This window comes from Melanostigma gelatinosum (genome assembly GCF_949748355.1).
Source record: "Melanostigma gelatinosum genome assembly, chromosome: 10".
Taxonomy (NCBI): domain Eukaryota; kingdom Metazoa; phylum Chordata; class Actinopteri; order Perciformes; family Zoarcidae; genus Melanostigma; species Melanostigma gelatinosum.
Genome location: NC_136643.1, coordinates 16396932 through 16422967, shown reverse-complemented (window position 1 = coordinate 16422967; position 26036 = coordinate 16396932). Strand labels below are relative to the sequence as shown.

The following is a 26036-nucleotide window of genomic DNA, read 5'->3' as shown; positions in this document are numbered from 1 at the left end:
TGTACTGTGCTCGTGGAACATATAGTTGCCAGTTTGCACCAAGCTGAATCGAATGCAGTTTCATATAGCAACTATGCAATAAATCCTACCTTCATGAAGTTATGATATTCAATGTGCGTTAACTGTTTCATGATATTTTGACTGAACGTCAAGGTCATTTTGGAGTATGTAGCTCTGATAAACTGCCTTGTATTGGAAGAAGATATTGGACAAGATATTACACCTCTCTGTAGAATCAATATAGTCCAAGAGCACCACAAACTGTCGCCTCACTGCATATATACCTTTGGTTTTCTTTCTCTGACAAAACATCAGAATACTAGGTCACATTATTTATGAATCGTACTTCCCGGAGGTCAACTACAGGCTGTCAAACTGTCAGTAGGTGGCGTAGTTTGCCACGTCTGGTCTTGTTTGAAGCCCATTTCTAAAGTGTTGCCATATAAATTGCGTTTACATTTCAGTTTTACTGAAAGATTTTTAAAAAAAATGAACGTTTAGTTTGAGTTTGGTAATAATAATTAATTAACGGAGAATTCTCACGTGGTCGGCAGGTCATTGTGCGTTTCCCACGTTAATCTAACAGCAATATGTGTAAAACTATCGAAAACAGAAAAAAAACAAAAAAACATTCAGTCTTCTGCAGTCAGCTCATAAGGGAGACGTGAGTGGGACTCGAAACAAACATGATTTTCTGGCATAACGCACACCGACCGTACTGCATGACATTTCAACGCACCAATCACTTGCTGAGGAGCTGATTGAGTCGACTTCCCTGCACTGGAATAGCTGAGGGGGAAGCGGACGGACGGCGATCTCGAACGGATATCTCAACATCAGCCGAGTCTGCACGGTCAGATCGCCTGTGAGGGACCTCCGGGATACAGCGGGCCGTCGATTTCTCTTTCCACCCGGTCACGGTGTCCTGCTGCAGGGAGATGGCCGGTATTTTGGCGTGGTTTTGGAACGAGAGGTTCTGGCTCCCGCACAATGTAACCTGGGCTGACTTAAAAAACACAGATGAAGCAACGTTCCCGCAAGCGGAGGACCTCTATCTGGCGTGTCCTTTAGCATTCTGCATCTTTATGATCCGGCTGGTTTTCGAAAGGTGAGTCGAAGCACACGCGATAATAACCCAGGTGGCATGTGATCGGGGGTTTGTTGTGTCGATGAAACGCTCCCCGGGGCCGAACGATGCAGCACGCGCCGCTTTCCACGTTTGCCAGTCTGTCATCTAAACAATGGCATCTTATCTGGTTAGCCCACAAATCACCACGGTCGATCACCGTACTTTCTGCAGGCCCCGCAGCATCACGCGCTGTCTTGCATTTGATGCATCTGTCAGAGCACACACAGTGCAGCCAAGTTGTCCATACCTGCCCAAATGCAGTTACTGTCCTCTCAACTTAACCCCCCCCCCCCCCCCCCCCATCTCTACAAAGACGCGTGCTGGACAAAGGCTCTTTTATCCGGGGGGGGGGGGGGGGGGGGGGGGGGCTACTGTTGTGATATGGTGCACGTTGCATCGTCTTATCTGTGACTATTATTGCGCAATCATCAGCACACAGTAAAGCACAGAGCCATGCTAGTCACAACAATGCGTGCATATGTGGGTCAGAAATCTCTTGAGGGAGTAGTGAGTGAGGCCTTTAAATTTCCCCAATAAACTCCTCACGAATGTTCGGTATTTACCCCTGCAAATACAGTGTGTTACAATAAAGTGAAGATGATCTGAAACCGAGAAGGAAACAGCGATAATGTATGAATTAAAAGTGTTAAATCCGTGAGATTAATATATTTCTTGCATATATCGTTTATTTGGCTAGAGTTGCTATTAGCCAAAACAAATGTAATTCATGTGTTTTATCAGAAATTTGCCGACTGCACATGATTTGTTAAATGGCTTATAATGCCAGATGCTTTGTGTCAAAACGACAACAAAGCACACCGCTGTGTCGTTCCCAATTGTTCCTTTTATTCTGCGTGGAAATGTCACCGTTTCAACCAAAAATAGTCTTCCTCAAGACGATCTGTGGAAGACCACTTGTGGTCAAAACATTGTTGAGTAAAAGAAGAATTGGGAGCAAGCAGATACAGATAACCCGTACCCAGCACCTGCAAATGGTTATGCATGTGCTTCCTGTTGATTGGTGTCCCCATCATTAAATATGAACAATTCACATTAAATTAACCTCAAAGAGAATGTCTATGTGTTGATATAGAAGTGCATTATGATATTTTAATTGCAGGTTTATTGCAAGACCATGTGCCATGGGCCTGAAGATCCAAACCAACGGGCCACAAAAAGCACAACCCAACGCTATCCTGGAGAAGGTTTTCACTGCTATAACCAAGGTGGCGCATGTGTTCTCTTCATTCATTTCATTATTTTTAAAGTTTCATCTCATGTGCCACGTTGAAAACTACATCTAAGATATGGAGGTTTTTTTTGTATCTTGTTTCGCCAGCACCCAGATGAGAAGAGATTGGAGGGCCTGTCCAAGCAGCTCGACTGGGATGTGCGGACCATCCAGCGCTGGTTCAGACAACGTCGAAACCAGGAGAAGCCCAGCACTCTCGCCCGATTCTGTGAAAGCATGTAAGGCAAATCCCTTTTAACGGCATACAGTATACCCTTACTTGGCTGAAAGCAAGTTGGTGGATATAAAGTTGCACAGACCTTTAAATTGCCTGAGGTAGTGAAGATGATATCTGCTTTATTGATGTCATTTGTAGAATGACTATTGTTGGTTACAGTTGCAAGTGAAACAGGTTTAAATAGGCGGCGTGACGGGGGTAAAAGCAGGCATGATGTTCAGAGAAGTTTCATGTTTCTGCAAGTTCATTTTCATATTGGTTGGAAATGAACATAACCACCACAGCTGCTTAGAATCATTTACAAAAACAGCATGTTTTACTCAATGGTGGCAGTAATGTAAAGCTGACATTTGGGTCATTATCTTAATTGATTCATCTACAAAATGTGGAAAATTGGTGTTAAAATGGCCATTACAATTCCTGAGTGACGTCTCTATATTGCTTAGTTTGTATCACCAACACTCCAAACCCCGAAGATTTTCATGACACAATGTTACAACAAGAGAAAAGCAGCAAGTCCTCACATTTTAGAAACTGGAATCAGTGAATGTTTCAGTCATTTTTGCTTGAAAAATGACTGAAACAATAAATCAATTATCAAAGTGGCCGATTGACGAGCCAATTAATCTTCCAGTCGTTTCAGCTCTATGGACAAACGGAAGCGTGAACTCCGGTATGGTCCTTTAACATCCGTTATGATGGTACTTCAGCTCCGGTTAACTGTATCTTTTATGGCTTATCGTAACTTGGATGCTGGTGCGGCTGTGGGATAACAGTGAAATGTGTCCCAGTGCGAACCAACAAACGCACTCACGCTGTAACGGAGGACTGGCTAATCTGCAGGAGAGCATTTGCCATCAAAGGGGATTGTAGTTACTTCGCAGTGTGATGTTAAAAGGCCAACAAACGAGTGGGGCTGTCAGCGCAGAGTCATGTCTGACACCAGAAGAGCCAATCCGTCAGTTTGAGACACAGGGAGCCTCACATCCTCCGCTCCGCCTGAGGCTGCTGTTCACTCAGGAGAACACTGCTAACTGATAGAACCACTGCACTGCAATTACAACCTCACAGACGAGTCTGTGAAGACAGACCTGCTTTCTTACACACCAGAAGAGCCTGAGCGTGTCCTCCTCTGTAATATGTGTGTGAGCTCTTTGAGTGTACTTAGCTGCAAGTCAATCTGTTTAAGCAGCAACTGTAGCAAAGCTGTTATCTGCCCGCAGCTTAATTGACTGCGGAGACGATATTGGGCTTTGCAATAGTTTGGCCAGGTTGTCCGTCTCAGTGCAACTCTCCAAACGGGGCCGACGTCGGTCCTTCCAGCAGTGATTGCGCTCTAATTAGGGCCTCGTGCACAGCTGTTGCAGACCGACAGCATTGTTTGTCCGTCGGTCGTCAGGACGGCTGATCTGTTGTCTCTTCTTTTCATTATGCAAACAGAGAGTATGTAGCAGACACATTTGGTCTGGAAATAATGAAGACTCTTCATCGAGTTTGTTTCCCAGCGATTGTTGCTGCGTCTCTTTTTCCGAGATATACAGCAAATAAACATTCCAACAAGTTCACACAGGGCATTTCTGTGACAAGATTTGACGTTACTAAATATATTTTCTATTTTTAAGCTGTAGTGCCTATCTTTGGCTTCAGTTGATGTTTGATGTATGATAAAGTGGAATGGTTTTCAATGTTTTTGGAGTAATCTTTTAGTTCTAGTTTTATTTCCTGTTTGCTAAGAGTGAGATGAGAAGATTGATTACGACCTTTTCTTGGACTGTTTCACTTCCTGCAGTCGTATCATCACTGTGAGGTTGCCAACGCAATCAGCTGAGACTCAGAAAGTCACAACACACAAGTGAGGTCGCACTATTACTGCGACCTCTTCATTTGCCATTCCTCTTCTTTACTCTCATCATATACAAAATGAAAGTAAAAAACCGGAAACATGCTATTTGTACCAACCTCATTGTTGCTCTTCAAATTATCAATATGTTGGTGTTTGATTTTCATTACTGTCAACAAACACACCTCCCCAGAAGCAGCTCTCGGTAGACACCAAGCCAACAAGTAATTAGCATGTTTGTGCTCAGCAGATGGTTAGAGGACAGCTCAGAGATGAGCCATTAACATGTGTTCTTGAGAGAGGAAAGCCACACCATGTTTTTCCTTAAATTAGTTGCGGCCTTTTAGAAGCACATTAAAATAGCTGTCTGTTAACACCCCTTTTTCTTTTACGCAATTTAAAATGACGAGCCTTGTAATCGAAACCAAATTAGACAAATACACAAAAGGTGGAAGGGCCAACTATTACTGCCTGAAGGGTGAAGGAGGTGTTGCTGCTGATTTAACAGCAGAGAGGGAATATATATCGAGGCGTTTACGCAACTGAAGTTTGATCAAAAGCATCAGCTTAGTGACTAATTGTTATGTTTAACCATCCAAATGCAAACGGTTGCAGCCAGCTGGTGCTCGGACTACCCACCTGAAGAAGTGAGATGGAATTAAAGGAGCCAGCATGACCTCCTTTTTATTTATTTTTAATACACTCAGAATGAAGCCAGCCTCATTATTGAGTTTTTGATCAAATCACAGTTGGTCCCCTCCCCCCCCTACAATCTTTCCTTTGCCTGAAGCGATGCTTTTTCCAAACAGGTATGTTTTAATTGAATAGCGATCACTGAATCTGTCCTAGTTTAAACGCACTGTCTCATCGGATATCGTGAACGATTCATTAATGTATCATCAAGCTACTGAAAGGATGGCGTTATGTACCATAACACATTGCATAAGCCCTCTCTCACTGTGCCTTATAAACTACAATTTGTAAGTTGTTTACAGGACAAGTTCATCATAACACGTGAACATAATTCTGTTAACCACAGTTACAATCCAGCACTAATGAATTTAAACGAGTAATTGGCAAGTTTCCGCTGCATCATGTGCAGAAAATAAACAGCAGTTCACTTTAGGATGATTAAATGCGGAACATTTTAATTTCCCCACCGCCAATGTTTATCAGCACTGTATCTAAAAAAAGAAAGATAACTCACAATGCTAAAGAAAAAAACCATCTGTGCCTGGCTTCAGAGAAAATAGAAACTATTCTCTGGAAGCACTCGTGAGCATTGTGATTGTACATATATATATATATATATATAGCAGTGATTCAACAGGACTTGAAAAAGGAGTCCTGTTGAAGTCCTGTTGCAGGCTTGATGAGCCAGTTGCCATGCAACAGTCTTAACCGTGTGCCAGGTAGACTTGTCCAATTAATTTGGTTTTACAATTATGTCGATCAAGCACGAAAAAGCAGTTTAATGACGGCTTCCACGGGCCTTGTGTTAACATGCTTCAATTTTCTCGAGTGTTTAATTTAAGAGTTACACTGAATATCTTGAACGAACATCAAACGGCTCTCTGGTGGATGTTCCTGCACTGAGAAGCTGGTTTATCCTGCTCTCATGTCGTGTTGGGAGGCTGTGGATGTGAAAATGTGTTTGATATGAGGTCCGATAGCACAACCACACGGCAAAACCTCTGAAGTATGCAAAACCTTATCCGACATGAGGTTATACAGCCTCTGTCACAGCCATGAGCGTCTTCAGCTGTATATTTTACTTCATGAAGTCATTGCACTGAATTACAAAGTGTATGTTTCCTAGAATATATGCTATATATATATATATATATATATATATAACGCATTCCCATTTTCAGTGACTCACCCCTGACTGCAGATGTGGGGAAGTGAGAGAGTCTCACACCCCCCTTCACATTTCTGATTATAGCCATGAGAGCCACAGAGTGAACTTCAGTGTGCTACACCTATAGGGACAAAGCTGCATAAGGAGTATACAGAACAAGTTCATGAACACGGCTCCTGGTAATGTTCATATTTTGGGATATATTACATTGTGCTTTTCTCTTTAATTGACTAAGAAATCGAATTGGAAAAGAGAAAGGAAAAAAAATGGTTGAATAAAAAGACATACTGCTCAGTTAAGCTAGTGTCTTGAACACTTGGAATTTCATGGTATAGGGTTCCTTCCCATTTAGCCTTTGGCCCACTAAAAACCACTACCCTGATGACCAAAAACAAAAAGACTGCAAAAGTCTTTGGTACAGATAAATGTTGAGCATTTTGAGCTTCATATTCATTTTATTTCTTCATTTGTGTCTTTCAGGTGGAGATTTACATTCTATCTATACATATTTACTTATGGAGTACGTTTCCTTAAAAAGGTAAGTTTTCCTTAGAGACAAAATGAGCAGCAGCTTGCTGTTATGACAGCTTTGCTGTTAGTATGAGTCACTGAGGGTTGAATCCATTTCCGACAGCACATTTGGAAGCATGGAAATCTTGTGGTTTCTGGCATAGTTAGTGCCTAGTTATACGACTGACAAGTAAAATTGATGTTCTGAGGTAAGGGACTCATTTTAAAAGGGCTATTTGTAATAAAGCCTAAAGCAAACAGGGTTCATTAATAATGGATTTTACAAGGAAAAGGGGAAGTAGTTCAATTCAAGCAGTCTCGATATAACAGCTCTCCTTGTTTATAAAGTGTAATCCGCACTTGAGGAAATTCAGAAATTGTGCTCATTTTGTCCAATGTGCCAGCTAAATATTCCTAAAATAAGTGACTGAGATATATTCATCTATTTCATTCATATATTCATGAAAATGAATGCATCTATATTCATTCTACAAAGCAATAATTGAGATATCAGAGTAGGGAGAAGTCTCTCGAAGACACGAGTTGCACGACGAGGCACTTAAAAAAAGTAGTTCTTTCCCCGGCAATTCCTGCAGCAGACCCCGGCCTCTGTGGGATGTATTAATAGAGCAGGTCTGGAGAAGAGTGCAGGAGACATAAACTCAGTGTCCCCGAGTCAGTCACAGTGATGGGTCACTGTTTGCGTATACAAAGTTGTTATGTATCACAGTTACCGTTGCTCGTGTCGTACTGATGCCGTTATGGCATCACTCTGGACTTTACATGGGAATGAACCCTTTTGGGTCCCTTTTTAATTCAGCGTCCCTTTTATCAAATCTATTTTAACAGCCATTCGGTATTTTCAAACCCCTTTGATTTTATTCAGAATCCATCAAGGGAATTATTCATTTTTTCAGAGTTCACATTGATATTCATGTGTTAGATCTGAAATTACATCTTGAGTTGAACTCCAACAGTGTGTGTGGGAGCAGCGTAACACTGCATTCATATTGTAGTTAATGGAGCTTGCTCTTTCTAGGTTTTATTCAAATACAACATATGAGATTTGTCACGGATCGAACAACAACGTTGTGCCCGGAGTATTGACTGAAATATTTATCGGTTAAAAAGTATTCATTTTTGAGGTACTAATTTCGTTTTCTGCAGACTGCATGGCTTTGGAACACTAAAGAGTGCTGGTACAACTACCCTTACCAGGTAAAAGTATTGAATGCACCCATCCTCAGTGATCACCATACGACAAGATGGCTTGCATTACCAAAACGAATCACTTCTCAAATACTTATTTTACCTTTTTGCTTTTTTTTGTTCATGCAGCCGCTGACTGTGGACATCCATTATTACTATATACTGGAGCTGTCTTTCTACCTGTCCTTAATCTTTTCCCAATTCACAGACATCAGGAGGAAGGTAAGAGTGACTGCAAGTCACACCAAGACATACATCACATATCTCCAATAACCGGGATCATTGAATGTTGTCTTTGATAGATCGACTGTAAGGCAAAAAGTGACACTTTCTGTCGCTATTTTGTCTTGAAAAAAAATAACTTTCTGTTCCGTTTATGCCGTTGTAAGTAGTTCTGTCACAGAAAATACGTTATATTTACCTCACAATCTATTTTCTTACTGCCATTACTCTGTAAGGTTCGTCTATTTGCTTGTGATCATTTGCGTTCCGCCTCAGTGTATTCTCACTGATGTGTGAAATCACAAAATATGGGCGAAAAGGATGAACACTTTTTCAAACATTCAGAAATCGCCTCTGTCAAACCTCAAACTTTCCCCACCTATTAGTGTAGTTTGTTTTTGTTTGATGTTATGGAAGCTTTTGTGTAACCACAGCACGTAAAGCAAATACTTTTATAATCTGTTAGGTGGTGTCGTACAATACTCAGATATCACACAGAAGTATAAAGAATAGATCAACTTACATGGTTTTTTCTTTGAGTAACAACTTATTTCAAGTTAAGACCGTGATTTATATACATAATTATATCAGACGAGAATTAATCCCGATAGCAGTAGCAATAGGAAAATGTCTAGTTTTATAACACATTCATGCATACTCCACAATCAACACACATACCATAACACAAGTATTTACATGTCATTGACAGCACTGCGTTCTTTCATGTATTAACCATTGAAACATACTTCCAGCAAGCTACTGCAGGTGACATTTACTTTACGTTCATGATTTCAAACCAAAATATTAACTTCTACTGCGTTCACATGATGCACTTTGTACTATAAATACAGTTTAAAGGGTCCAACTTGGTGAGGATGGGTTTGTAAGAACTGAGAACCGCTTGTTCAACCATTATTCAACCCACTTTCATCTTCTTCTTTTTTTGTTATGAAAATGGCTACACTTTTGGTTCATTGAGTGTCATCTGCATGCTATCCGGCCATGATCTTACCCCCGTCTGCAGTCCATCCCCAGCTCCGCCCTCTCCACAAACACACTGCACTCGCAGCAGCCCCCATGATTCCATGCTGTGTATGCCGTCACTCTGTCATCTCTCTGTTGACTGTTGGCATGTTGTCTGTTTTTGTTTCTCCTTTCAGTTTTTTCATGCACAGTACTGCACTGAGGAGGTCCTCTGCATCCCCTGCCAATTCCAGTATGTTCTCCCCGCACACTCTTGCCTTGCTTTCATTCTGTATCTTGCGTCGTTATTCTTCCTTCTCATCTTCATTGTCATGCTGTCTCCATTTCGGACTGGTTCTGGTTGCTTTGAGCCGAGTCATTTCTTCAGATGTGCTCGAGGAATGTTTCCCCATGCCACTCGTCTGCATTGTTCGTCACCTGGAGGTTCATTCGAGGCTATCCCAAACCTAATGGCTCCACCAAGACAGGACCAGAGCCACACTGTCATATAGTTTCACTTTAATTACAGCTACAGCAATGTAATTGCTTTAAGTCATGGTGAGCTGAGATGATCTTCCTTCCTGCTTGATTTTGATTTCACAGAGACGTCTCTAAGTACAGTACTTGAGTATTTCATGCTGCTTTATACTTCTATTCCATCGCAGTTCAGAGGGAAATATATACTTTTCACTCCAATACATTGATTTAACATCTATAGTCACTAGTTACTTGAAACTAGTGACTATAGATGTCAGATAAATTAACAATAAATTAAGATTTTAGATATAAAACATATAAGCTTATAAAATATGATGCATTGCTAGAGATTAAAATGCCCCACAGTATAGAATCATTAAAAAGTAGCTTCTCCTTGACCAGCTACAACAGTAAACTCCTGTTTTTTTTGTATTTATGCATCAGTCATAAGGGTCTAAAGACATGATATATAATAATAGTCACAGGGGCATTTTTTCTGCATTGGGTACTTTTGATACTTTTTTAGTACATTTGGTTAATACTACGTACCGAGTATTGAGTGTGGACTGGTAGCTTTAGAGGTGCTAGTTCACCTCCATGGCACTGCCTATCACCATGGGCATCCCCATCACTCTAACATCTCTCCAACTGCATGGCTATGGGTCCTGTACGTATTTTGGCCCTATGTGTGGAGTGAAAACATTTCTTTTACCTCCGGGGATTTATGAAGCCATTATTTGTGGGCTATATTGTAGTTTGACACAAGATAAACCAAAAGCAACACATTCAGTAGATGAACACGTATTTCAACCACGCGTTTGCATCGATGTGCACGAATGCTCGGACGCTGAAGCCGCACTTGCTGTGTTTGTTCGTGTAAGCGATGATGAATGATTGCCTTGTCATAACTTTTTATATCCTTTCAATAGCGTTGTCAATCACAGTGGCATATGACGAACACAGCTCACCAAGACAGAGGTTTTATTTGGGAAGATGTCGATCCACACAGCAATCGCATGTGCAGCTACTGACTTGGGCAAAGCACACCTCAATTTCATGAATAATGGCAGTTTTGAAAATAGGTACCATTGTGTTGCACAGTAGTTCCAAATATTCAGTCGTCAGTCGGGGCCTTTTGTGAAATACAGACGTATTACAAAATGTTCTTTATTTCTGCAAAAGACACAAAGCTATTGTATGTACCTCATGCAGTGACTCAAACTGCTGTGAGGCAGTACTTTCCCTAGTTGTGTGACTTCTCCTTGGCAACTGTGTCCCCAGGACTTCCTGATCATGTTCCTGCACCATGTTGCAACAATCTCCCTCATCACCTTTTCCTACGTGAACAACATGGCACGTGTGGGAACTCTGGTCATGTGTCTCCATGACGCAGCCGACGTGCTGATCGAGGTGGGGATGGGCGAGAGAATAAAAGGCTGTGGATGGAAAAGAATGGCAAGGCCAAGATGGTTGGGTGTGTGGGTGGAGTGTTTGGAGTGTCCATGCTCAGCGATCCATCTTTATCTAAATTGAACTACAGTCGTCCATTATAAAAAAATGATGTCAGATGGTATCGTACAGGCACAGTGCATGTTGAATATACTCTTTGTTGGAAACGAGAGCTTTTTATTTATTCTATTGACCGAGATATGTTAAGTAGTTGCTAGCATGATAAGATTAATGATTGTTTCTTTTTTTTCTATCAAGGCTGCCAAGATGGCCAACTATGCCAAATGTCAGATATTGTGCAACCTCTTGTTTGCAATGTTTGCAATTCTCTTCGTAAGTTCCAGGCTGGGAGTTTATCCTGTCTGGTAAGTGTTATCCTCTTTCTTATATACTATAATTAGCATCCTTCTAAAGGCTGACTTAACTGAAGCAGTGTTAGCCTTTAGTCATTTGTATACAAAACATTACATGAAGACAGCCAAGGACTTAAAAACCTTCAGCGGCAGATGCCTAAGAGATGCTCTGCACATTTTGACACACCATCCCTGACAATGCATGCCAATGCCATGAAGATCTCAGATCTTGTTTTTATTACTTTCTCCACAAGCATTCGTAGTTCACACACCTCTCTGTGAATTTTGTTGCTAAGTAATAGTTACTATGGATACAGCAGCTTTAACCGTTCAAAAGCTCAACAAATGAAAAGCAGTATGTTATGGTGATTGCTTTGTCATTGAAAACAGCGTCGAGCGTTTCATCTGATTATTAAAACATCAAAGGTTTCTGTTACCCATAAGGATCTTTTATCATTTTGAGGTGTTGCTATATTCAAGTTGTAGCCGTTTATAAAGACCCTTCCTGATTGTATTTGCCCGAGATACCACAAATATATTTGTGTCCTTGACAGCACAGTACAGCAGTCTTCTTGTTGTATTATCAGCAGTATTATCACAGCTTTAGTTTGAGTCGGGCAGCTCCAGTTGTCTGCTCATTGATACTTTATCAGCACAAAAAAATATATATTTCAGTGATCTAGATGCAAGTTTGTCGTCTTTAATAATTATTCTGAAGAAAGCATTTGTGAACAACACAGTCTGTACAGCATTGTAAGACAGTTTGCTTTTTTTAAGCTCTCCACCTTTGTTTCACTGTAATATAACGATCCCACATCACATTTTAGTCAACCCCCACCACGTCAGTTTTAAAGTCATTACTGTAAAGCTGTTGCCATGGCTTCAGTATCTGGAGGATGATTCACAGACTTTTCTCGGGGATATATTTCACACCAATCCTTGAAGTTTTGATTGCATGCTATGTGAAGCCAGGTAACTGCTTTTTCATTACATTACATTAAGGTTTATCGAGTGTACATATATTGGACTATAACCAAAATGCTTTTTCAAAGACACACATCTGTTGCTGCCACAAATACATGATTAAATGGCCTCTGTTCCATGAAAGACGAGGAGCTGGAGCAGAGCCCGCCGCATTTCTTTTCACTTGCTTGGTCATACAAGAATCCCCCCACAAAGAGAGAGAGAGAGTGCTTTTACCCCTTTTATTTTCTAATGAAACAAGTCAAGTTACTTATCGCCCTCTCCCTCTGTTATGGAAGGATATTAAATACCACCTTCTTCGAGAGTTGGGAGATCGTAGGGCCCTACCCGTCCTGGTGGGTCTTCAACCTTCTTCTGATCCTGCTGCAGCTTCTTCACTCCTTCTGGTCCTACCTCATAGTGAAGACCGCGTGCCGAGCCATCTCCAAAGGAAAGGTGAGTCGCTGCACTCTGCATAATGGGGTGTTTTTCTGCTAGTACACATATAGATGCTGTGGAGTGTTCTCAATAGCCACTTTTGACTTTTCCTTTTTATTCTCTATGTGCGCTAACCTCCATCCTTCAAGGTGGGAAAATGGAATCCGTTGCATGTAAGTAGCCTGAAAGGGGAACATTTCAATCTAAGTGGTGTGCTTAGTTTAATTACATGCCTTTAGCAGCCATGTAATCATTTGCATTCATCTTGATGATCCTGGTTGTCAATCAACCTTAACCTAATCAATGCATATTTAGCTATGCACGATAGCTCCGGGTATGGCAACATTAGTCCTTTGGTCGATCTACCACTTCAGTCCAGACTGATACATCTCAACCCTTGTGTGAATTGCCCCAAAATATTTAGATTCCCAGAAAATGAATGCCATGATGTTTCCTCTGGCGCCACCATTTTTGGCTTTCAGTGAAATATCCCAGCAGCTATATCATCGACTTCTATCGAATGTTGCACAAACAATCACGGGCCCCCTCAGGATGAATTTAAATAACTTCGGTGATCGTCAGATTTTTCATCATCAGGTCAAAATGGCCAGCAAAACTATTGGCATTCCCATCAGCCTCATGCTAATTAGCTAACATTAGCCTCACAGAGCTGTTGGCATGGCTGTAGACTCTTCTATCTCATCATTACCATTAGTTGCAGCTCTTCAGTATTCCTGCAATTATTTTGTCAATTTATTTGGAAAACCATATTCCATTGATGAATCTACACTTGGCCTGTTTTAATTATATAATGTCGATGCAAATATATATTAGTTGATCGACAAAAACTAACATATATTTGGTAATTGATTCATCATTAATAAGGTAAAAGCATTCACTGGTCCCAGCTTGTCAAATGGGACGGTTTTATGCTTTTCTCTGTTTGATATCATTGTGAATTTAATCTCTATAGGTTTTGGACTGTTAGTCGGACAAAACAAGGTTAGCTTCTGTAAAATTGCGATGTGCATTTCCCATTATTTTCGGACATTTTACATACTAAATAGTGAAACATCAATCGGAAAAACAATGGGGAGATTAGCCAAAATAATGTCATGTTCCGAGGTCTCTGCAAAAAAGATTGTAAAGCTTTTTTTCAACCTATTTTCTGATATTGATTGGCAGAACCGCTCCCGGTTTGTCACAAAAGCCCATTTGTGTCACCAACGCGCATGGCTGCCACAGATAATGACCCAGATGAGAATTTTAATGAGAAAAATGTAATCTCCAACCATCCGTCTCAATGCAGGTGTCAAAAGATGACCGCAGCGACATCGAATCCAGCTCCGATGAGGATGACAGCCCCCCGCCCAATCACAAGCACCACAGCAGCAGCAGCAGCAGCACCAACGGGACCAACAAAAATCACGGGACCAACGGCTACCTGACGGGGGCCCCGTATCCCGACGAACACTGACTAACACGGGAGCCATGCTACAGACACCATACGTGTGCGTGTGTGTGTGTGTGTGTGTGTGTGTGCGTGCGTGTGTATGGTCGAGACATGAACATCGCCTGTCTGGTACTGGAAATTCTTGATCGATTTATGTGAATGCAGTTTTGTTATCAATTTGATTCTTTACTAATTTCCATGCGCAATTTCTTCTCTTCATCTATATATTTGCATTGAACTGCACTCAGTGAAATATCAAAGCACTCCTATCGGTACAACCCACTCTGTTTGGCCAACAGATGAAAGCATTCCACTTTATGGCGTAAGCGTGCTACTTTAACATACAGTAGTCTGGCATACTGGGGGTGAGTTTTTTTTTCTTATGTTTGCATCTTTCTATGTTATTTATTTTTGTTGTTTGCAGATGGTGAGACGTCTTTTTTTACATTGATGTCAGAGTTAAAGAGATAATAACACAGCTGGTTTTTTCACGCCACACATTATGACGAGTATTAGCAAAATACTGAAGACTGGGTTTACTTTTAATGCTACACCCCCAAAGATATGCCAAAATGTGTGAGGTTTACTCACATTTTAAAACACATTCTCCACTCAAACTGTATATGAGATGTCAATGACAGTGTTATGTTTGTGCATCAGATATGGCTAGATGCTGTATTCCATATTAAAGCATTTTGTTAAGTATTCTGGTACATTTCCGGTCAGCATTTCATGAAAGGCCATTTGTCCTCTTAGGAGGCGGACATGAGATGTTTGAGTTATTCAATAAAAAAACATGACAATTGCAAATGTGTGTGGGTCTGTTCAATAAGAGAAGCCTAATCAGCAAAAAAAAAACTAGTTATCAAACCGTGGCTGTGAATTTTAATTTTATAAAGAAAATCATTTTGGCATAAATAATGACTTGAGATTTAATAATATGCATTGATTTATAATGAATAAACATTAAGATATGACGAGTCGCATAAGGAGTCAGAACAGGAACAGAGCCATCGTTATTGGTTTTAGTGACTAATCATTTTTATATATTAAAGGAATTACATGACTGATTGTATGTGAAAGGGGCCGCTCATAGTGACGAACCCAAAGAGAATTATCCTCGACTCTACTGTTCCCCTTTGATCGTTTTAATGTATTTCAGCTTGTTTCGTTTTTCATGTTTATTGTTTTCGTTCAGTCTGCAGCTATCATAATGTTGTCTTCATAAAGTGAGACTGAATATTGGACATATATTCATCATGTCAACTGCAAATGAATGCAGTTTTTCTCCATGTCAGCTGGTTGTGGGAATTGGCAAATGTTTGCTCACAAGATTTGCATCTCAACGTCAAGGGTGATAAATGTCAATGTTGTGTTTACACCTTGGTTTTGCTGCTTCCAAATAACCAAATAAGCATCGTTATTGCTGGTTTAATGAGGCACAAGGAAGCCTTTTACCTATATGTATAGCTGTTTGGGGCCAGTTAGTGAGGCCTATTCTTTTCAACATGAAATAATAAAGCAACTTTTGTTTTGTTTGGAACTTGTATTAGTTAGCAGTGAATGACAGATAAGCGCCTGCATTCACCTTTGTATTGTGTTTGTATTCCCTTTATATCTGCAGCAGACTGACTTGCCATGATGCTTGAGTTTATATTTGTTTTTTTTTCCCTCTCACTGGAATTTTCCTTTGTATTGGGCTCAGGTGATTTCCGCATGAGTGACTTTGGGAGGAGGTGGGTCAAAGTTCCAGGTACAAAGTCAACAAACAGCCACAGTCTTACAATGAAGGATCCTATCAGCACCTGCTCTGTGAGTATTTCTTTGAAAAATCCACTTCTTCTTGTTCCACAATACTTCTGGAAGGCACTGGGGTAAAATATAAGACTTGAATGTGCATTTGATTCGCAACTAACTTTGTATGGGTTTGAACTCCGTGGATTCAGGCCATTATTCCTTCATAGAGCCTTCTCTGTCTTTCAGTACAACCAACTCTATCAAAATGTGAAACAATTTTCAAAAACCGGGGAGTACTTCTGCAAAGAACTTATGACAGTTTTTCAGCAAAGGTAGGTTCAGTACAGTTGTGGCCGTCAGACTAACTATTAATGTCGGCAGGAGTTATTGTTTGACTCAGTTATTGTCTCTCGCTGCAACCTCTTCCTGTTTTAGGGCTGAGCTGGAACTTACTTATGCCAAAGGACTACAAAAACTTGCTGGCAAACTCATCAGGGCCTCCAAAGGAATGTCAAATAAGTAAGAGAGACACGGTGCTGAGTTTTGAATTGGCTCTGTCTTTTGCCTGTTTTGTGTTCCACATGACCTCTTCCTGCCAAGTGGTGTACAGAAATAATGGCATCATGGGAAATAATATGCACCTAGCAAGTTAAATGTGATCAAAACACAGGCAGTTGGCAGGCTTATGAGCCTACAGCGCTAACCTTTTCATGCTGGCTCCCCACTCAGTACCACCTACAGTGCCTGGTGTCACGTGTCAGATGAGATGTACTCGAGAGCAGATGCCCACAGGTAGTTGTCAACCCGAGTTCACCTCATAACTGTGCCTGTCCACCGATTAAACCAAAGACGTGGAGTTAAATAAGGTGTGTTGTTCTCATTTCAGATCATTGGGAAATGCATTTCAGCAAGAAGCAATCCTGGAAATACGACAAGTCTTAGACGAGCACAATAAGAGGAAGAGACCTGTATGGAATGATTTCTTTATCTTTGTATCAGGCTATTTGTGTGTTGAAAGCTTCCTGTCATAACGTGCCTCTGACCTTTTCTGTGCTTCGATAGCTTGACAATGCCATTGAAAGAACTGGAAAATGTGTGACGACTAATTGGAGCGAGCAACTCAAGGTAAAGAAGGAAAAAAACATGTAGCAGAAATATGAATCAGTTAGATATGTATTATCCTACTGCTGATCCATAAATACTTAATTCATAAGGTTTGTGTGACGATCAATGTTATGCAAAATATAGTGAAACCTTTGATGTATAATACTGTAGATGCATGTAATGCTAGGTTGACAATGCATCATGATGTGTTGAAACAGTTACAAGCTCTTAAAAGTAAAATCACAATACTGTTGCATGACAGGTTATGAAGCCTTACAGGCCTCTTGGTACTGTTAAGGAAGTATTATGACGGCACCATGATGCTTATATGACTTCATCACATGTTATGCACAATGTGTAAATTATGAAACACCGAGGTTTACAGCAACTATAACACCACAGTGTGAATGTGTTGTTTTGCATTATGTAACTGTTACAGATGAGGGATTTATAGAAAGCTCTATTGTTATTCATACAGAGCAACATATATGTCTATTTCAATTTACATGAAGTATCTAAAATGTGCAATAATTGAATAAATGGAATAAAAGACTGACAGAAATATAAATAAAGAGATATTGATCATATAAATAATCCAGCAGGCATCCATTTAATGGACTATACACCTTGCCACTAATGACATTTAGAATTTCCCAATATGATTTGTTATATCACTGATATGTTAACGTGGATTCTTGTCTTTCCTCGTCTAAAACAGGTAAAGAAGAAATTGCTTGGATTAACAAGAGAGCATGAGGCTTTGTTCAACTTTGTTGAGAACAACCGGCAAATGTGCACGGAAAAAGAAAAACAAAAGGTTCCGTATATGTTGACCAATCTACAGCTCTATTTATTAAAAGCTGCTAGGAAGCTTGCGAAATTGTTGTCCTGCTCTTGACTACAGATGCTGAACAGGCTGACTAAGTCTGCAGAGCTGCAGGCGCGGGTGGACGAGGAGTACTTTAATGTCAACATGGAGGGTCATCGGATGAGGCTCAAGTGGGAAAACACACTGAAAAACTGCTACCAGGTGCGGAAAAAAATAAATGCTCTCCTGATTCTCGCACTGTAGGCGTTTAGTTGTTCTGCTTATCCAGAGTGCCTTTTTGTGAGTGAACAGGTAGGTTTAGTGTCTTGCTCAATGACACCTCATTTGTGAGAAGAGCTGAACCAGTGAGCTTTTGGTTGCAGAAAAAGCTCTACAAGCAAGGCAAGGCAGGTTTATTTGTAGAGCACATTTCAACAACAAGGTAATTCAAAGTGCTTCACATAAAACCATTAAAAGCATCAAAACACAAGGCAAAAGAAAAGGAGATTTAAAAACAATTAAGAACATTCATTGCATTAAAACATTTTTAAACAGTGTGAGAAATAAAATACAGTAGTAAAATTCAGAAATGCAGGAAATTGATTAATATAGGAATTGAATGTGGTTCAATTAAAGGCAGCAGCAAACGGAATATAAAGCAGTATGTCAGTTGTCTGTAGACAAGGCATCACGGTGCTACTTCTGCTTTTTTTTCAGATCATACAGGAGGTGGAGAAACAGCGGGTTGAAGTTCTTTGCAACATTTTGAGTAGATACAACCTCCACATGTCCAGCTTTGGGCAGACCCTCAAACATGTAAAGACACCCTGACCCCCATCCTGCTCAATGTTCACAGAATCATCGATGGATGTTATAACTTATATCTGCCACTTCCAGGGCCAGAGACAGATGGAGCAGACGGTCCAAAGGGTGGACATGGATAAAGACATACAAACCCTGGTGAAGGAAAACAGCATCACAGCTGAAGACCACAAAGCTGAGTTTTTGATGGCTGATTATTTTGTAAGTCTGAAATGTTTAGCTCTGAGAAAGCTTGTCTGCAGGCCACAGACTCACCCAGTCATCTCTGCAGGGGGTGTCCTTCTGATGGGGGGCCCAGTTTGCAAGCCACAGAAATGTATTTATCATTTTCTGACAGGGCCTGACATGAAGGTTTTAGTGTGCTCTTATAGATATATATATTACTGCTTTTAACATTATGTTGTGTTATGAATTGTTTTATGTATTTGTCAGGTTGTTCTCAGGTCTCACTTGAAAACGTGATATTAACCTAATCCCAATGGATATGAATGTGCAGTGCCGTAGTGACAACAGCATGTTTCAATGTCCAGGAAATGATCACAGTCCACATGACCTTGTAGCTTTGGCTCAGTGGTAAGATGTAGACCATCAGTTGCTGACGCGTGATCTGTGTTCTGGATGCCTCAGGAGGAGGACAGCAAATCACTGATGGCCAAAGGCCGAAGAAAAGAGGCCATAAAGCTCAAACTGCAGCGTCTGGAGGACAGTATTACAAAAACAAAGAAAGACCGTGAAGGCGAGTTGAGCACATGATCCCGGAATCGTTTTTTAGTAAAGCTTAGTGATTCATGGACAGCACCGCGGGAGGACATTCATTTTGTTTCTAAGTCACCTTCAACATTGTCGTTGCAGGAATTGAAAAACTGATGAGAACATATTCTGAAAATCCATCTTTTTCAAACCAAAAGAACCTCGAGGAAACTGAACTGCAGATTGATGAGGTAAGCAGGTGTACAGCGTGTCGAGTGGATGGATATTTACTTTCAATTGATCATAAATTAGATTTGCTGTAGCCTTCACTCACGCCACCTTGTTACTTGTAGAGTACTCTAAAGCTGGATCTCCTTGACGCCACTCGCTACAAACTCTCTGCATCACTGTCTGAATTAGAGGGCAAACCCAAGACCTTTCACCGATTTAGTGAAAGCATTGTGAAATGGAAAGACAAGGTAAGACTACATGCATCACTTTCAAGACATGAAGGTATGTTCTGGAGTAGTGGTTAAGCGTAACAGCATTTAAGAGGATATATTGGCAGCAATGGAATATATAATATGAACAATCAATAAAGCATTAAAAGCAGACCAATTGAAACCACAGTGACATACATGATTGGAATAATGGACAGACGATGTGAGAAAGAGTATTTGACTTTTCTTAAAAGGATAGTGTGAAAGGTGTTTTGCTAATTGTGAAACAGCCTTTTATACTTCATATGTCATGTGATCATGCAAGAATAGCTGGATTAAAAAACAGCTGTGTGGGAGACTTTGATTATATTTAAAGATACAGGTATAAGACTGATTCCCAAGACCACCTAAAAGTGTTTTAAATCGTTAAAAGTACGATCATCTCATACTTTTACTTACACAACATGGATATGGTTCTTATTTTGTATGCAACACATTGTATTCCTTTTAGTAAGTTTGCATTCGTACTACAACCACCGGTTGTTGAGGCTTGATCTTGAATATAGTCGATACAGCCCACCATCACAAGTTGACCTCAAAGGGCTTTAACGATCTGTACAGCATACAATAACCTCTATATTTAGACGTGTTCATATTAGCTAAAGTATGTGCAGAAGTACCTCCAGTTAGGAACCACAACTATTGCATTTTATGTAAGAAACTATGCTTCTGTTTAAGGACTGCGAGCACAGCGTTGTTCAACTGACTCGTCCAGTCAAACTCAGGAGGACCCCGTTCAGATCCCGACAATCCCTGAGAGCCTCCATCATTTACAAAGGGCCTGTTCAGTTTGAGGCACAGCTCAAGTCCGCGGAGGCTTCGCCGCCGAGTGCCAACGACCAAGTCCCTTCACCAGCTACAACACATGAAACTGTAGAGGGCGGCAGGACTGTTAATGGATACCTGCCTCACAATGATGACGAAGAACAAGGTAGTACTACAAAGATTTATTTCAATTCAGCACATTTGGAATTTCATCCTGAAATTAAAGCAATGAAAAATATCAACATCGAACAGCTCAAGTAACACCGGAGCTGTGCAGTATCGGGAAATGCAAGGCCCTGTACAGTTACACACCTGGACAGGACGATGAGCTGACTTTGAAAGAAGGTAAGTGGCAACTCAAGGGCAGAATATCTTAGACAGTAGAGGTTTATCAATGATCTAATGAAAGGACTGGATTTCTGTGTCACAGGAGATCTTCTAGACATTTACGGAAAGGAAGAGAACGGTTGGTGGTTTGGCAAACTTCACGGGAAGAAAGGCCATTTCCCTTCAACCTATGTTGAGGAGCTGCCTGTGTTGAGCAGCGTCAAATCATCCGATGCCTGACGGACACAACTAATCTACAACTACATAGAACTCACCCTCAATCAAAAAGATTCAGTCATAAAGAGCCGAACATGTAATGACAACTGGACGCCTCATACAAACTAGAACATGTTTGTACGGACTGATGATATCCATGGCTTTAAAATGTTAATAAAAACAAAAGCATTGAGTTTAATAAATGCTCCTCTGTCAGGATCTATGATGTTCTCACTGCTCTCTAGAGATATTTTGTAGTGCAGTTAGAACTAAAGTCTTTTAATTCCAATATTGTGTTTTTCATTATTTATGCCACATTGTGTACAGATGAACTACTATAGTGAACATGTATTTTAATAGATTAATATGATTTACACAAGTAAAAAAAAAAGCCCCGCTAAATAAAACTAAACTTATCCCCACCCGCTTTAAACTGAGTAATGACTTGAGAAAATAAATGAAAACTGTTTACCTCATATGTGAATGATCAATTAATACTTTAACATTTACTTCTGGACATCTACAGTAAACTGGTGAGCCTTTCAGGACTTAGAGACCCCAGAACACCTGTTGTCTCGAGGCCAAACTCCAAAGTTTCAACCAATGCCAATTAGCAGTATCCAATGAACTGTAATACCACCATGCTCAATAATGACAGGACATTTCTGCATAAAATAAACACCAGTGTTGATATATTAATTACATTTTCTTTATTCATTCTTATAAGCATTTTCCATTATCCTCCCTCCAAATTCACAGAGGACCCCCCCGCCCTTTCAAAATCACTGCATGGCATTTTATTCTCCCATTCATTCTATTTTAGCAGCGAGCCTGAGAGATAAACTTATTCCTGACGTTTGCCAGGAATGCTGCCAAGTTATTGGTCTCCTGAAGCCGGCTTTCCAAGACTGGCAAACACTCAAGCGCGGGGTCACTGGACACAACTGTGGAAAATGAAAAACGTAATTATAGAAGCCATTTACAATAGAGGATAAAACTGGTGATATTCTATTTGTATTATTGTCAATAAATACCATGAAAAGACCAAAAACTGTGAAGGACTCTCAATACTTTAAAACGGTCAGTGGAACTGCCATGATTACTTCATAATTAAAACTTTAATATTCAAAATATATAGTTTATTTCTAAATAATTTCCCAAATCAGCTGGGTAATGTAGTTTTAGGTAAAATCTTAGTCAAACAGGAGTACACACTGCCTTTGTTAGGGACTAGAAATGCTACATTTGTAAGTTGTAGATTAAGACACATCTGGTGCTCCAGTGTGTATCTATAGCATCGAGGCAGTGCATACAGGATTCAATCCATAATAAACTACAGTGGTCGTGTTCATGGGAAGGAACACATCAGCCAGTGCAACACATTTATATGATTTTAATCGTTTTTGGATAATAGTGGAGCACTATGACACAGAGAAATGTTAAGACATACGAGGCTTTGGCTACACAGGAGATACTTGAGTGTATGATCAGTTAATTGTTGTTTTGGTTTTCTTATGGCATTAGTGACAATAAGACAAATATAGAATATTGTGAGCAACATCGTTTCAGTGAAGGCAAAGTCATAGTTTCATTCAACTGCATTAAATGATGCTATTACAGAAGAGTTTTCTGATATACAGTATGTGTGCGGAACTTACTCTGGTACGATAAGTCCTCTTTAATCCCCATTGTGACGACATAGGCGCTCTCCTGCTCCGACCGGTTGATATTTCGGAAAACAAACTGCAGCTTTTCCCCTTTACAACGACAACAAACACATTCTGTAGGATCTGAAGTCATAGTTACTTCAATTAAAGAGAGTCAAGTCATTACCTGAGACAAAATACAATTATGTGTATTAATTGCTATTAATTCATATTTAGAAAAGCAAAAAGATACTGAATACAAATATTCATGTTTGGCATACCTTTAGCCAATTGTGTTTTGCCGAGGATTGTTCGCATCTCCATCCCTAAATGGTCTTGAAAGACTGCTCTGGATTTCTGGAGATTCCTCAGTCTGTTTTTGTTTGCCTTGTTTTGAGACTGTATTACTGAAAAGCGAAAGGTGCACGGGTCAGTTACTAAATGTTACTCACAAATGAATGTGTGATCTACGCCATTCATTTTATTTTGAAATACAAACGTACACTCCTTTCTCTTAGCTTGTTCCTCTTTAAGTTTCTCTATCTTCTGGATGGTGTCATCTTTCTGCATTTCCTTCTGCTGATTCTCAGATATCATTTCAGAAACAGCATGCTGTTTCCCTTTCAATGACGCCTTTTTCTGTACCAAGTCTGAGGACAAAAATACACTCACATAAAACAATGAAGCTGCATTACAACTTGTTGTTCCATCTGTTTGTATCGGATAATGAGGAATTATTCAGCACATGAAAATTATGGAAAATAAAATCTTGATCAATAACTTGTAAACATAGAAACACACTGATGGCAAGCATGTAAGGCCCATATGCAATGCATAAACTCACCTCTTTTGAATATCTGTATTGTCTCAAACAGCATCTCATCATCCTTACATTTCTTTAAACACATATCTGTACAAAAGGAAAAAACGTTGTGTAACTATATACTGTATGAAGTATGAGTGTAAACATTACTGCCTATATTTGATTTGAATATAGACCCCGGGAACAAGGCAACAACTACTTTGGGTCCCAATAAACAATGTCTCAAACATACCAAGTGCAGACTTCACAAATTGTTTGTGGGACTGGCCCAGCTCTGTAGTCATGTCGGTGATCTGCCCGTATGTCGTAAGATGTGTATTGTGGATCTCCTCCATAGCACTAATGAACCCGTCACTCGTTTTTTTATCGGTGATGGACGTCATGATGTTCACAATCTGCAATAAAACAGATAGCACAATGCTAATCCTGTAGCTACATGCAACAACAAAAACATTACTCTCAGCTTGCATTGCACTTATGCAATATAATATATATTTTATAGTACTTTATGTTGAGGTTGAAGCTGAGAAATAAATACAAACGTTAACGGTTAACGTTAGCCCTAGCGTGCCCAACATTCGCGTTACTTCTCGTTAGCTACGCAGGAAATTAAGTCAATGGACTTTTACAAATTGATATCGGATTAGCTAACAGATTACGTAGATGTGGATGACATTGCGGTACTCACATGTTTCAATGGACGGCCGTTGATCTTTGTGAGTTAATGTCTTACTACTGAACCAGTCGTTATTTTCAAATATCCGCGGTCTGCATACAGGAGGCGGGGAAAGAACACCGGAAATGACGTTTATGTATCTTCTTCTTTTCTTGTTTTAATGGTGGTTGGCACAAAGAACTATTTTCGCCATCTAGCGAAAATAGTTTTAAACTACAATAGACCTTTACTAAATAAAATCATATTAATAAAATATTTAAAAAATAGTTGCTGACTAAACTAACGTTAGGTGTGTATTGAAGTCTATGCTTGTGTGACCACGGGCGACGACAAGGCTCTGGTTGGGATTTTGTATTTACCGTGCACTGCACCGTTAATACCGGCTCAAACCACTCAAAAGCCCACAGATTATCTTTTAGGGTACATGTGGCGGTGAATGACTTACTGAGACAAAGGATTACCCCAAGATTAAAACATTTATTACAACAAACAATTTAATATTAAAAGACAATAAAAATGTATACATCTAATATACCTGTGAGATAGGTTATAATAGAGGCAAAACCATGTAAAACAAAACCAAGCAACGCATAACCATGCAAAACAAAACCAAGCAAAACAAAACCACGAATACAACTAAATTGACAAGTTAAACAAAACAGCAGTGGCAGTCAACATCTCCTGCCTGCTCACTGCACAACACCCATCTGGAGGGCTTGACGGGGAAGTGGGAGTCTCTTTGGAGCTGGACCTAGAGTAAAATAAGACACGGGTGAAACCCACGGCAAATATGTCTCACTTACAAAGCTAAAGTTCACACCTACCGAGAGCCTGGAGTTCCGAGAAAGGGAAAAATGCACCCAATGGTATGGCTATTTATGGTGGAACAAACAAATTGGGAACCAGGAAGTGGGAGGGGCTAAGGCATATCCAGCTCCACAGTAGCCCAGGAGGGACATTTCATTGCCGGCTACACTTGCATTACTCGGATTTCATGTGTTTTTATGCACCATCCAAAATCCCTGACAGTAATGTAGTGTGCCTGTGTAAATGTAATAGGCCAGGCTGAACACCCATACACAATGTGCAAGTCCTCTTTGTTTACCTTTTTTTTATTTAGCGCCTCCGAGCTTGCATTTCAAGGCTCGTATAAAGGTGATATGTCCATGAATGAATGTATGAATGTTTAGTACTGTGCACTATTGCAGGTCAATTTTTTTTTCTTCTTTCGCCTACAAATCAGTAAATAACACTTTTTACAATTTAGAGTTTTTTATTTCGTAACTCATTTCCTGCAAAACATTTAAATATAGCCAAGGGCACCTTGGAGTTCCCACAATACAACTTTTATCTTTATTGAGAAATTATACCACCTTGTGGTGAAACTGAGGAAGTTTGAGTGGGCCCAAAATACCCAACATCAAGTTCAGAATACTGAAGCCTACAAGCTTTCATAACACCAATTTTGAATGTCCAAGTACTCTGACATAGATGACTGTGCTTTTTAAATGGGACAAAAAACATGACGATAGATCCGCTGAACTGTGGATGTCAGATGGACTGTGTTTTGCAGTATTATGGAAAGT

General features: G+C 40.1%; 3 protein-coding genes across 3 annotated transcripts; 2 read left to right on the top strand and 1 right to left on the bottom strand.

Moving 5' to 3' along the window:
* The first annotated feature begins 863 nt into the window (after window positions 1-863).
* cers6 (ceramide synthase 6) lies at window positions 864-15075 on the top strand. Its single transcript, XM_079277532.1, has 11 exons — window positions 864-1108; window positions 2250-2355; window positions 2469-2599; window positions 6780-6837; window positions 7977-8027; window positions 8148-8240; window positions 10962-11090; window positions 11388-11494; window positions 12745-12901; window positions 13033-13056; window positions 14193-15075. Exons 1-11 carry the CDS (start codon window positions 939-941, stop codon window positions 14358-14360), a joined length of 1194 nt encoding a protein of 397 aa, XP_079133658.1. The 5' UTR covers window positions 864-938; the 3' UTR covers window positions 14361-15075.
* Window positions 15076-16052: 977 nt separating this feature from the next.
* Window positions 16053-21329, top strand: nostrin (nitric oxide synthase trafficking; the record flags this gene model as incomplete). The annotated part of the gene is made up of 16 exons (XM_079277631.1): window positions 16053-16148; window positions 16320-16405; window positions 16509-16592; window positions 16803-16865; window positions 16960-17041; window positions 17136-17198; window positions 17896-17994; window positions 18082-18207; window positions 18703-18801; window positions 18883-19008; window positions 19435-19543; window positions 19660-19748; window positions 19851-19976; window positions 20676-20928; window positions 21015-21107; window positions 21193-21329. The coding sequence occupies 16 exons, from the start codon at window positions 16053-16055 to the stop codon at window positions 21327-21329; spliced, it is 1731 nt and encodes a 576-aa protein (XP_079133757.1).
* A 708-nt stretch (window positions 21330-22037) lies between these two features.
* Window positions 22038-24553, bottom strand: spc25 (SPC25 component of NDC80 kinetochore complex). Its single transcript, XM_079277683.1, has 7 exons — window positions 24463-24553; window positions 24007-24169; window positions 23796-23861; window positions 23455-23601; window positions 23233-23358; window positions 22964-23062; window positions 22038-22249 (listed from the first exon to the last, which is right to left on the bottom strand). Exons 2-7 carry the CDS (start codon window positions 24155-24157, stop codon window positions 22125-22127), a joined length of 714 nt encoding a protein of 237 aa, XP_079133809.1. The 5' UTR covers window positions 24158-24169; window positions 24463-24553; the 3' UTR covers window positions 22038-22124.
* Window positions 24554-26036: the final 1483 nt, after the last annotated feature.